Source organism: Drosophila eugracilis, unplaced genomic scaffold, assembly GCF_018153835.1.
Source record: "Drosophila eugracilis isolate 14026-0451.02 unplaced genomic scaffold, ASM1815383v1 contig_394, whole genome shotgun sequence".
Lineage (NCBI taxonomy): Eukaryota > Metazoa > Arthropoda > Insecta > Diptera > Drosophilidae > Drosophila > Drosophila eugracilis.
Window position 1 is genome coordinate 648,782 of NW_024573254.1, and position 13,623 is coordinate 662,404.

The 13,623-nt window shown below is 39.5% G+C and overlaps 3 protein-coding genes across 3 annotated transcripts; 1 reads left to right on the forward strand and 2 right to left on the reverse strand.

The window, feature by feature from the left end:
• Positions 1–7,951: 7,951 nt before the first annotated feature.
• Positions 7,952–8,260, reverse strand: LOC108109941. The gene has a single exon (XM_017218743.2). The coding sequence runs from the start codon at positions 8,225–8,227 to the stop codon at positions 8,021–8,023; it is 207 nt and encodes a 68-aa protein (XP_017074232.1). The 5' UTR covers positions 8,228–8,260; the 3' UTR covers positions 7,952–8,020.
• Positions 8,261–8,642: 382 nt separating this feature from the next.
• Positions 8,643–13,614, forward strand: LOC108109996 (kinesin-like protein Nod). The gene is made up of 7 exons (XM_017218832.2): positions 8,643–8,867; positions 8,934–9,128; positions 9,232–9,763; positions 9,879–10,024; positions 12,244–12,437; positions 12,494–13,210; positions 13,277–13,614. The coding sequence occupies exons 1-7, from the start codon at positions 8,751–8,753 to the stop codon at positions 13,380–13,382; spliced, it is 2,007 nt and encodes a 668-aa protein (XP_017074321.1). The 5' UTR covers positions 8,643–8,750; the 3' UTR covers positions 13,383–13,614.
• Positions 9,773–12,134, reverse strand: LOC108109995. Its single transcript, XM_017218831.2, has 2 exons — positions 10,384–12,134; positions 9,773–10,324 (listed from the first exon to the last, which is right to left on the reverse strand). Exons 1-2 carry the CDS (start codon positions 12,117–12,119, stop codon positions 10,045–10,047), a joined length of 2,016 nt encoding a protein of 671 aa, XP_017074320.1. The 5' UTR covers positions 12,120–12,134; the 3' UTR covers positions 9,773–10,044.
• Positions 13,615–13,623: the final 9 nt, after the last annotated feature.

Genomic DNA, 13,623 nt, shown 5'->3' on the forward strand with positions numbered 1-13,623 from the left:
CATGAGCTAGTAAGTACGAGAGAGATGAATGGTTAAAGGGGAGACGAGGAGATGAGGAATTCAATGGGCCAACGGTAAAGTTGCAGCAAATAAAAGTTGCAAGTGTTTGCCAGCAGGAACAGGAAGGCAGTATCCATGGAAGCTGGATGGCAAAGTCAGGTAGTCAGGAACTAAATCTGTGACAAGGACATGGAGCCCAGAAGGATGAGGAGGCGGAGGTGCAGGAGGAGATCTGAGAACTGACTCGCTCGGTTGGAGGCAAGTTTAAATTGAGTGACATTTTGCCGCAATTGACTGTGCCGAAAGTTTTGTGACTGCCCCTCCCCCACACCACCCCACCACGACCCACGTCGCATTTCGAATTTCCCCCGCGATTGTTGGACAAACCTGGACTGGGACCATCCATCATGGCCACAATTTGTAAGGAGGATTGGATGGTGAAGATAAGGAATGGAATGGAATGGAAACCCTGTTGCATGCCCAACCTGTCACACGACCAAATGTTGCACATTATGTCAGATGTGTGTGAAGGGAGAGTAATGCATTGGGGAGGGGCTGTGCCTTAGCTTTCCCCTAAACTAGATATCAATTACATACACCGACCCCCCGGCAAAAGTTCTATTGAAACAAGCACAAAACCCCATTTGGACTCTGAAGTTAGTCAGGTAATTTAGTAAAGCACGATTAAATTAAATAATACAAAATATATATTGTACATTGCAGCAGATTGAAAGTTTTGAACTTTGAACTTTCCAGCGGGTTGAGAGCATCTTCTTCAAGTAATAACAATTCAAAATGTTCTTGGAAGTCAATTTCGCATTACTTTGGTGTTACTTTATTGTTCTGTTGGTAAGTTTGTTATATGAACTGTGTTTTTTGTTTAAAGTTTAGTATATATTTTATTTATTTTCAGGTTGGAGAAGCTGTGCTACGTTATAGAACGAGTAAGTAAGATTAATACAAGTTAATTAATATATATTAAACTAAGAAACAGTTTGATCCTTGTAGGGCTATCAGGATATTTCGTGGCCAAATTCAAGAGTTCATCTTCCAGATATTCATTTATTTGTTTAACAAATTAAGCTTAGCCAACCTAACGAAAACCTGTAACTATTCTACAGCCTTTAAGATCATATATTTTCCGATATTTAAGAACTTTGTAGACAACTTTTTGCTTTTCCAAGACTTTCCCATCAATGCCATACGCACTTTTTGGGCTTTCCACCTCCTTGACCTCCAACTGCTGGTTTCTGATTTGCTTTCCCTTGTCCGTTAGTCCATACATATGTCCATTTTTTCGATGTCCATATTCGCGTTTTTGTCCATGGCGCGGCTTGCACTTTTGCTGCTCTATTTCCTCTTGGATTTTCTTCGTTTTTCACATAGTCACCAGCAATTATTGATTGGTTTTTTTTTGTTCAGAGGTGGTCTTAGAGGGGGTTTTCTTGGGTCCAGTTTTTGGTTTTGGTTCAGTACTATTTGGTTTGGTTTGGTTTAGTTGGGTTCGCATTGGTTTCGATTCGGTTTCCTTGGCTGTCCTTGACTTTTGCCTGGCTCGCACTTTGCGAACACTTTTTGGCAGCCTCATTGCCATCGACCCCCCGCTTTTCCCGGCTTTTCTTCGCTTTTTTCCCCTACTTATTTTTACCCGCCTTGTTATTGTTGGCTGACCAAAGTTGTGTGAGAGTTTGAAAATAGTTTGCTTTCTTTTTCCTTTTCTTTTTTTATACGTTTTTTGGGATATTTTTTGTTGTATTTTTTGCTATACTTTTTTTTTTTTTTTTTTGTTGCACGTTTTGGCCGAGTGACTTCTCTTTGTGTATTTGTTTTGGGAAGGGGAAAGTAGAAGGTGGGGCATAGTCAGCTTTAAGGCAATTTTTCGGCTTTTGTTTTGCCTGCAGTAAACATTTTTTATGTGTTGTTGTTTTTGTTGATTGTTTGAGGGACGAAACCGCCTTTAAACGGTGGCGGCCCCCAGGCAGGTGGCGGGGGCGTTTGCCTTTTGTCTATTTTCGAAACTCTAGCTGAACTGTAAAAGAACACAGCAATTTCTTTGGCCAAGTTCAACCAAGAAAACTAAAAATGCCAGTCGTACACAGTCTGTGGCCAAAGTCAATGCCTACCCCCTACTGGCGGGGGGGGGAGGCAAAAACTAAAACATAAACAAGTACAGCTTCTTGTTTTAATTGCCCATACAATAAACACTATGGCCCATGGCTTTTCCCTTTGTTTTTTATGGCGAAACAAAGTACTTTGATCATTTTCTTTATGACTCAATGGGCTTTTTTATTACCAAGTTGGTTTACATGTTTCTATTTTTCTGTATTGCCAAAAGAAGCAATTGAAAATTTTCATTTATTTCAGTTATTTGCGTTAGAAATAGGGTCATATGATGAGGGTCATGGTCAAATAGGGATATTGTGAAGTTTTTATATAATTAAATTACTTAAAATTACAATAATTATCTATCTCCAAGACCTATTTGCCACATAAGGCACTACTTCCTATAGCTAAGATCAGAATATCATCTTTAATAAACAGTATTTATTGCCATGCAGATACTTTTTTCACCAGCACTGTGCCTTTTACACTTTGTGAGCTTCTGACTTGCAACTTTTTGGCCATTTTGTTGCCCCGCTCCCCGCGTTTTTCCCTCTTTTTTTTTGGCTTTTTTTTTGTTGGCTGTTTTGGTGTTTTATATTCTCAAAGACATATGCCACTGCTGCAGGACTGGTAGATAAATTTTTTCTTTGCCTTTGCTATGCGTTCTTTTTATTTGCAATTTTTTCTCCTCTTTTTTTCTGCGCAAAGAAATGGTTATGTGAGTGTGAGTGCGGTAACTTTATGAATACATATATATATATATATATATATATATAGACGTACATTTATGCATGGTTCTGCCCTTTCGCATTTCGTATTAAAAATTTAGAAAAAAAAAAAAACGAAATAAAAATAAAGCAGAGAACTAAAAATGAAAAGTTTTTGGCAAAAGTTGCCTCGGGTCACACGTGTGCCCTTTTGACCCCCTACCAAACTTGCTGTTGCCTTTATTATTATTTATTTCATTATATATATTTGCTCATTTTGTGTGTGTGTGTGTGTGTTTGCGAGATTTTGTTCTTTCCCTCTGTTTTGCTTTCTTTTTTTGCTAATTATTAAGCTCATTTCAGAGGCTTTCTATATGCACACGTGTATGCGTGTGTGTGTGTGGGATTGCCCTGAAAAGTATGCCATGTAACTGGGAGACGGCTGTCTCATAAATCTGCCTGCGCATGTGGACAAATGTCCAAACAATACGCACAAAACAAATTCATTTACCACCCAAATTGGGCGGCGAGACGATAACGGGGGCGTGGCCATCCCGCAGGCATCATTTGTATTGCATAATTACTTATTTACACACACAGCGAAACAAGAATTAATACAATCGAAGTAGGAGGCGTTCCTGTAATCGAATTTAAGGGAAATTTAAGTCTCAGGGAAAGCTTTAAATGTGGGCTTTTGATTTAAAAACAAGAGAAGATACAGAAGAAACATAAATAATTCTATATATTTCATTTTGAAGGAAAAACCAAGAAAATTGTAATAACTTCAAAATTTCTGTTTCTGTTTAAAATTTGTCCTTTAGTTCCGTTCATTCGTAGTTCCGTTCTTTCGCAGTTAAAGAAGCGAGATGGAGTAAGCAGGGCACCAGTTGCCGTTAACGAGAGCGAGTAGGATGACTCTCTAGTCTGGGCAAGGCTTACAGGATCTAGAGGGGTTAGGGGTTAGAGCAAGACGACAGCCTCAAGTTAATTGCTTAATAGTCGAGACATCAATAAATCAAAGAAAAATGCGCGTAAGCATAAAGCAAAAAGCAGCGACGACAACAAAGAGAAATGGCTGACTGTGGGCGGTTTGAAGGCAGTGGCATGGTGATGGTATATGGCAGGGGGGTGGTGAGGTGTTTTGCGGCTGCCTGCGCAAATGCAAACAGACTGATTGATGGCGGCAAGTGATTTATTTATGTTAATGCGAAGGATTGGGGAGGGCGAGATCCAGCGACAGGGCATCAATGTAAACGAGTGCTGACAGGACTCGCCAAGGAGGAGAAATAGCTAGAAAAATATCAATTTAATAGATCGTTGTTGCATTTTTAGTATTATTTGGGATATCAATCATAAGAAAGATATTTCTTTTGAATTTATTAGTAATTTATCGATAAGCCAAATACCAGTACAAAGTCCTTGTAAATGTAAGCAATGGGAATGTAGAATGTAGGATAATGTAGGATAGTTTCTTCCTCTTTTCTGGTGAAATAAATACAATTTAAAGATAGGATTTGGTGATCTCAAAATATTATTCAATATCCTACAAAATTCCAATCTGAAACATAATTTCCTAGTACGATAAGATCGATAAGAATAAATCTTTAACGAAAACAAAGCCAAACTGTCAGCTCTCCTAGATAGAAAGAGTGGGTACCAAAGCGAGGCTTATCGTTGCGTAGAACTCCCGCACCCCCTTCCAAAATCCAGGACCCACTACCATGCCCATTCCCATTCCGCGGGCACTTTGGTATTTTCACCTGCGACATTTGTCGCTGTACGTGTTCCGAGCGACGATTAATCAACTGCGTGGGCGCCGGCGGGAAAGTGAGATGAACTCTGGCACTTCGGCGATAACAAAAGCACACGCACGATTCCGATGACGATGTTTCGCTTATTCAAAAAAAAAAAAAAAATATATATATATATGAGTTTTCGCTGTTTCTAACGGAGCACGTTCAAAATAACAATCTGTATTCGCTATATCTGCACAGGTTCTTAAATAGCCCTTAGAAACAAAAAGTTTTTAAATGTTTAATGAGAGTAATGTTTAGATAAAGAAGATTTTTTCTAAAACTATTTTATGAATATTTCTTTTACCCAGCCATAGGCTTGCATATTGATTAGAAAAAATGAATATAAAATGAATATCTGAAATTGTTAATCGGAAAAGAGCTGGATGAAAATGCTGATGAAATGATGAGTTTGAGGGGACAGCAGCCAGGCGACAAGAAAGACATCAAATGAATTTTAATACGCGCCAGGGGAGCCGTCAATAATTAATTGGACAAATGGCCAGCGGCGAGGCCGAAGTTTTTGGGTATCTCTTGTCTTGTTCTTTTATTGGCGGCTCTTCAATAATTGATTATTGCGAAATGGACTGCGGAAATGGTGAAAGTTCATTCAATAATAATTCCGTTTCGCCAGCGACAACTTTGTCGTGTTGCTGGCGCCTCTTTGACTGCCCTGAAAAAATCGCTGCAAAAAAAAAAAAAAAATGAAATGAGAGAAAGGAGGAGGAAGGCCCATGGAATGAGCATGAATAAACATCAATAGGAATTTTATTGTGAAAATATTTGTCGCTGCCGGTGCGTTGGGTCAGGAACAACAAAAACAGTTAGAAAAATTATACACCAGAAAAAAAAAGATGCAAAAACATAAAAATAAATTAAAATTTGCAAAATACATTTTTTATACATTTTTACTTACATATTTGTAAAATGTACATAGTTTTTACATATCATGTAAAAAATCTTAAATCATCATTATAATTATAATATTCTTAAAGTTTTCCTTTCAGTGTACATCTTCTATCCTGGCAATGACCGCAAACAGACAGAAAAATAGCAAAAAGGGAGGCGAAATTATAGAGTAAACGAAAGTCATGGGAATTTATTGCTGTTCTGTGAGCAAACAAAAAAGAAAGAAATATCGCACAAACAGTTCACTTTAATAGCTTACACTAGTAAATAATTCCCATGGTAATATTTGTATACATATGTATGTGTTTAGCCTACATATGTAAATACATATATGTTATATGTAAATATTTCCTTTACTTTTCTCATAACATTAAATAAAGAAATGTGTGTGTTTATATAATTTAATTTAATCTTTATGGACCGATTTCTCAATGTCAAATTAAGGTTCTAGTTTGTTAACTGTCAAAGAAGGTTAAACACATGTTGAAAAGTACATATGGTTTCTTAATTTGATAATATATGTTTTTTCTGGCCGTAATTAAGATGATATTGAGAAAGTAAACATTTACAAAACATCAATTAAACTTATTTTCATTGTTCTTACAAAGTAATTTTTGAAAAAGCACAAAAAGGCAAATAAAAATCCCTTATTACAAATTTTCTCTATAAATAGAAAATAACACAAAATTAATTTCTACAAACCGATTTTGTTGGTTTTTTGTTTTTCTCTTTTGCTTTTTTTGCCTTTCAGCTTGACCTTTTTTTTGTGGCGACGCGTGAACGATGACGTCGACGGTCGCCGCCAACAGTAGGCAATAAAATTGATGTCACGTTTTTATGACGCCGTTGATGAGTCGTTATCTTTGATTTCAGCACGCAGGCTCGGTCTCCATTTCCGTCTCCTATCTACACTCTCCACCATTATCCATCTCTCCACGCTTGTTTTGTGTCCACGAGACGCAAGTTTTACAAAACCGCATCCCTCTTTCTTACACACAAACACAGAAACAAACAGCAGGACACGCACACCCACGCAGACATCGACAATTGCGTCAGGTGGTCGCGGTCGTGCGGTCATTATTCTTCTCCTTTTCCTCTGCTTGGCTTTTGTTTTTGTGTTGCTTTTTGTGTTTTTAATTTACGCCCAGTTCAATTTGCGCTTTTTGTTTTATCTCCCGCTCATAATTTATTGTTTTTTTTTTTTTTTGTGTGTCCTTTCTCTTCGTTTCGCTGGCATTTGCAAATTGAAAACAAGGAGTAAAGGTGCAGTCTTCCTTTCGACCAAGGAGTACCCTAAGAAGTATACTATGATCTAATAATCTATATATACCAGGATATTAAGCAGAAATATAGAGTAATATGGTTTTAAGATCACTGGATTGGTGTCTAAGACTATTCTGAAGTATATGTTTAGTAAGAAAATCCCATGAAATCATGAATCTTTCTTAAACATCAATATACCCTTTGTACTCTGTGAGTAATCGGTATTCCAGATGCGCGACCCTTTGTTGTTGTCCAACAACAGCAACAATAGCTGCCTCTTTTTGGCAACTGTTTCTTACCGTTGTCTTTGCTGGCACGCTTTACGAGCACTGCAAAAGCAACAGCAGAACGGAGCAAGTTGAAGAGAGAGTTTTAATTCCTTACCGTTACCTGTCTATCCTGGCTTATTTTTTTGGTACTATATAGTATTAAATCTAAAAATATATTGGAAATATTGATATAATGATAATAAAATAATGGAAATCAAAAAATAACCTCAGATCTAATCAAGTCATCTGTCGTTATCCTTATTTTTCCACTAATTTGTTTATAACGTAAACAAATTCCAGTTAAAAATGTTCTACTGTACTTGAAATGTCCTGTGGTTCGTGTTATGAAACCCTGCTATTATCGCATGCCTAATGCAAATTGCAATTAATTCCAGAAATGTAAATTCAAAACGAACCATGTGCATGGCATAGGTTATAGCCAACATACAGATGTACATATTAAGTAATTTAATCACAATTATTTGCAATGACTGGGTTTTAAGTGACAACTGTCCTGCTATTACTATTCATAAATGCAAATTGCTTAAATGCTACCAATGGACAGTGGGCTTTTATTTCAGGTGTTTTTTATATCATCATGAGGAAAAAAACAAAGCAGTCATTCATGCATTCAGTGCATTCGCTAAATTTAACTCAATTAATTTGGATTGCTATATGTAAGTACAGATAAAAACAATACATAAAAAACACATTGTTATTTACATTTTTTGCACCTTTCTATATGTGAACAACAACAGAAAGACACGAATCATGTAATTAGATATTATATTAGATTGAAATACGAAATGTGTGGCTGGAAATATGTAAATTTAATATACGTTGCATGATTTAGTTGCAATTTAATTAAAGGCTCTTTGTTTCCTTTCGTTTCCATGCTTGTTTTGTTAAACATTTAATTGGTTGTTATTAAAGATGTAAAAAATAAAAAAAGAAATAACCATATATAGTGTCGATTTCAGGGGCATAAGATGAGGGGCACGCAATGGCCACGTTCGTCACGTGCATAGCCCCTTGCACAGTGACAGCCCGTTAGTGATTTCCAGCATCGTTGGGAAAACTCCTGGCAAAAGGATTCGCAACGGCAGATTGGATTACTCATTCGGCACTCGTAGGCTCCACATTTTCCGGATCCGTCCAATGCTCCCCTTGTAAATGCCACCATAAAATGGAGAAGTAAGAAGACTGCAGGCCACTTGATTTGTTTTAGCATTATGACCGATTTCTGATTAAGCTACATATCTATTTATAGTAATAAAATTAAAACAGATGTCAGGTGTTTAAGCTGAACCGCAATTTTGAATTCAAATTGGGCGCGCATTGCAGCCTTGTAGCACGTTTTAGTATTTTTATGGACACACTGGCGCGATCGTCAGTGGAAAAACTATCGCAAAAAGAAAATTTAAAAACTAAGGGTATTCCTAATTTAAAATAAAACCTATATAAATGATTATATTTTGAGTATTATATTTTAATTGTGTTTAAAATATATAAATATAATGTAAGACTGTAAAGGAATAATTATAAAAGAAATTTTTCGGTATATAAATTCACTTTCGGTAAAATTATTTTACATAAACGCGGTCACACTATCAAGATCGCAATTTGAAAGACGCTTGGCTTGCCAAACAAACGGTTAAAGTAAATGCAAAACGATTTAAGAATATATTTCATCAATTTATATTTAAATGGAGGGCGGCAAATTGAGCGCCGTGCGAATTGCAGTTCGTGAAGCGCCGTACCGTCAGTTTTTGGGGCGTCGAGAACCGAGTGTTGTTGAATTTCCGCCATGGAGCGATGGCAAGGTAAACTATAATGTTTTAACTGTAAAGGGCTGCCATGATCACCCTTCCATTTCTCTGATTTTACAGTCCTTAATGGTGGATCAGAATGAATTTCTCTTCGATTACGCCTTTTCGTCGAACACCAGCCAGGATGAGATGTACCAGACCTTGATCCAGCCGCTGGTAGAGAAGGTCCTCGATGGATTCCAGTGCACAGCATTGGCCTACGGACAAACTGGAACGGGAAAGAGCTATTCCATGGGAATGGCACCACCCGATAAGGTGGGTCTATCTTAAAAGAAATACTATTTTGACGAAAAATCGTTCTAATTACCAGAAAACCAAACCAAACCTTAATATTTCCGTTAATCCCCTACAAATCCAGAAACCCGAGCATGCTGGTGTTCTGCCCCGCTGCCTGGGCGACATCTTAGATCGCGTGATGGCCAAGCAGGAGAACCACATGGAACCCACCCAGGTGTTTGCCTCCTTTATCGAGATCTATAATGAGAAGGCCTACGATCTCTTGGGCTCCACGCCACATATGCCCATGATGGCTTCGCGTTGTCACAGATGCACATGCCTACCATTGGGCAGTCAGGTAGATTTGCAGTATCTATTGGAATTGGGAACACGGAATCGTCGCGTTCGTCCAACGAACATGAATTCTAGCAGTTCCAGATCACATGCCATAGTAACAATTCATGTTAAGAGTAAAACCCATCATTCAAGGATGAATATAGTAGACCTGGCTGGCTCAGAGGGCATAAGGCGTACCGGGCATGAGGGTGTGGCCAGACAGGAGGGTGTCAACATCAATCTGGGTCTGCTGAGCATCAATAAGGTGGTGATGTCCATGGCAGCGGGTCACACAGTGATTCCCTACCGCGACAGTGTACTTACTACAGTCTTACAGGGTAAGTGGATTTGCTTTTAAGCATCTTATTTCAAAGTTGCAATGTATTTAATGATAAATATTGTTATAATTGGGTTGGCTTAGATACTTAAACTTCCTTCCTTCATTCTTTTCAGAATCGCTCACCGCGCAGTCATATCTAACCTTCCTCGCCTGCATCAGTCCCCATCGATGTGATCTCACCGAAACTTTGTCCACTCTACGCTTTGGGACCAGTGCCAAGAAACTCCGCCTGAATCCGATGCAAGTGGCACGGCAAAAGGTGAGCTTTCCTGCTTTTCTCTAGATGTAGTCAAAGTCTACACAGTCGAGGATCACCTCTCGCATTCGTTGTTTGAAAGTCGCTTCATTGCCTGCACCTAAGAATCCAGCACCTTGAAGATCCGTGGTGGCTCCAGCTTCAATTCGCTCGCTAATGGCTTGAAGATCGGGCACATCCGAACCCTGCATTGTCACAATTGGTAGAACCATCATGGCAAGAAGCAAGCCCACAGCGGCTTTAGTGGCCACTTGCACATCGAATGCTGGTCGAGGAAATAGTTCCTCCAACTTCTCGTTCAATCTATGGGAAAGATAGTTTGTAAATCTACAATCATAGATGGAGGAATTGGTTACTCCTACCTGTTAAGCTGCAGTCCCAATTCTTCATAGTAATCCTCTAGCATATTTTTAAGATGCTGCTGTCTGAATTCTCTCGAGGTGCATGTAAAGAGGAAATAGGCCAAATCGGTGACTGGAGATGCATATCGCATTAGTTGCCAATCGATCAAGCGAACGTCCTCTAACTCTCCTTGGTCCCCGATCTTGTAAAGGATGTTATTATTCCAGCAATCGCCGTGACAGATGACAGCGAAGGGTTCACAATTGGATCCGCTGACCAAAGGCAGCAGCAGCTCAAAGTATGTTCCTTTGGCGAAATACGCCTCCAGACGAACTCTGTAGGGATCATCTTCTGGTGACAGCAGTGACGAAAGGGCACTACCTTTGAGATTTTCAAAGTAAACACCCAATGCATGATCCTCGCGTCGTTGCTCGAAAATGTCCACCAGCTGCTGTAGTTTCTCCATTCTCTCAGGAAGTTGATGCTTTGCAGCCAGAGATGTAGCATGTAACTTGGCATAGGTGCATATTACCCGACGCACATGATCGACGGATAACTCCTGGAAACGATCGTGCAGGGTGAACCCAGCACAGGAAAGATCCTCCAGCACAATACACTCGTTGGGCTCATCCTGGCGTGTTCCATGACAAAGGGCATGCTGTCGAAAACGATCCTCTTCGGCGATCTGCCATTTCCCCTGTATCATGTTGACCAAAGGCAGGAACACCTCGTATGCTACCGTTTCCCGGAGGAAGCATGGACGTGCAAAGAATTGCTTGCGACGCACGCGATTTTGAGGCGGTAACTTAACCACCAGGCTGCGATTCGATTCGGAAGCCACTTGAAGACGCCAAACCACACCCAAATAATTGTCACCCTTGGCACTGGCTCGTTTTAGACGAAGCTCAGGATTGGCTCCTAGTTCCGGCCACAGTTGACTGACAAGATTGCGGAGGAACTGTGTTACCTGCTCGTTGGGTAGATCCTCTTCTGGTTTTGATGCGTCCTCTTCTTGTTCTTCTGAATTATCGCGTTGTTGCTCTATCCTGTCAGGGTTTTCCTTATTCTCCTCCTGACTCAGTTCATTTTGAGTTTCCGCATTTGGGTCTGAAAATGTGACTGTGGCGCAATCTTGCTGATCGCCTACTAAATCTGCATCTATAGATTCCGCTTCTAGATCTTCAAGATTCTCTGTGAGCTGCTCCTTGTTTTCTGAGGTTTCTGTTAGATTTTCGTTCACTTTTGAGAAGTCATCATTCTGTGGAACATCTAACGTTGCCTCCTCGTCCAGATTTGATGGCAATTGTTCCTCTTCCTGCGTTTTCTCTTTCAGTTTATCTTTGGAATGTTCTTCAGGCTGATCTGCCAATTTAGAAATATTTTCTAGGATCTCTGACTCCTCTTTTACGATATCCTCCTCAGCCACAGTCTCGTCGTCTAGATTTTCTTGAATTTTCCGATCGTCTTTTTCAAATTGCTGCACTTCAGCAGTTTCCCCTTCACTTTCCTTCTTATCCAACCCTGAATCCTGATCTTCCTTCTCTGGATCACCTATGATTTCTTCTACTTTCTTTAAGACATTCTCCTCTGTTGGTTCTTCATCGATTTCTGGTACCAGCACCCTCTGTTCAACTTCCAGAATTTGTTCTATAAGTTCCTCTTGAAGCTCCATTTGATCTGGTACTTCTTCTATGACTTTCTGCCTCTGTTGATCTTCCTGCTCCTCCGCCGGCTGCTTCTCGTTGGACTGTTCCATTGCACACTGCAACGGCGACCCGAGTGTGACCCGTTTATATAGAGATCGAAAGGCAACCGCATTGACCGCAAATCGAATGATGCACTTACTCAAGTTTCATTATTCTATCTCGCTCTGATTGCAGCAATCACAGGCCGCACGGACACCACACGTCTTCCGCCGAGTGCTGAGCAGCTCAACGGCTATCAAACGCCCAGCCGCCAGTCAGAACAGCACACTTGTTTCGCACATTCAGAAATCCGAATTAGCAAAACCTCTGACCAATGTGCTCCATCGTACTCGCTCCGAATTGGGCATGACTCCCAAAGCCAAGAAAAGGTAAGAGAAGGCTTTTAATTTCTTAGGAAATTGTTGTTAATTATTATTATTTATAGGGCTCGCGAACTATTGGAGATGGAGGAGACGATGCTGGAACCATCGCCCATCAAGAGCAATTCCCATAGTAGCCTCAGTCTAGTGGGTTTCCAGGGTGATATCGAAAAGGATAGACAACTAATGCCACCACCTAGTATGGGTACTGGACAATCCAACAGCCTGCACTCTACAGTCATGAGCATTCCCGAAGAGAATGAACTGGAACAGTCGGCTGGGATTCAACAGAAGGCCATCTCCAGTACAGTACGCTGCCAACTGTTCAACACCAATGTCAGTCCCATTAGTTTGCAAACATTTAGCATACAAAAAGAAATTAGCGGGATCCAACCAATGGAAGAGACTTTACAGCCTTCTCCAATAGAACCACAAATCATCCGCCGCTCCATGCGAATAGCGAATATGCAAAGATCGATAAACTATGGGTCCATAACCAAAGTAAATGGAACAAGGCAAAGCACTCGTCTAAAGGAAATACGGGAAAATTCTTCTGCCGTGGTCGTAAAAAAGGAGAAGATCAACCAGCTTAAGGATTTGATTTCACGAATTGAAGCTCCTCAAGACGGAAGTCGTCCGGGGAAAAGAAATCCTCCAGTCAAGGATTGGATGAATAATAATCATAAATTCTTCCTTGACTTGCTTAACAATCCCAGCGTTAAAGAACTGCAAAAAATCCCCATGATTGGGCCAAAGAAAGCCCTAGCTTTAGCCATCCACAGGTAAGTTTGGAAATGGATCGTATTTAGTTTCCTTTTTAACCAATTATTTTAAACTATATCTTTCAGATCCCGACTTGGTTGTTTCAAAAATCTCAAACAGGTAAAAGATCTACCAATTTGGCCCGGTAAGAGCTGGGAAAAATTTGCCGAAGTCAACTGTCTGGATATTTGATTATTAACTTTATTTAATGTAAGAAACAAAGAGGAGCAGGATATCCTAAAGCAACTGGACTAGAATAACATAGGGAACTATAATAGGATTTATATTTTTGTAATATTCATTTTAATGTGTGTATTGTTTTTTTTTATTGACCTTTTTTTTAAATTATTAATGTAAACTAATTTAGTTTTTTAATAAGCTATATGTGAACCAATGCCCAAAATATATATTTCTTAACGGAAAATTGTAATTC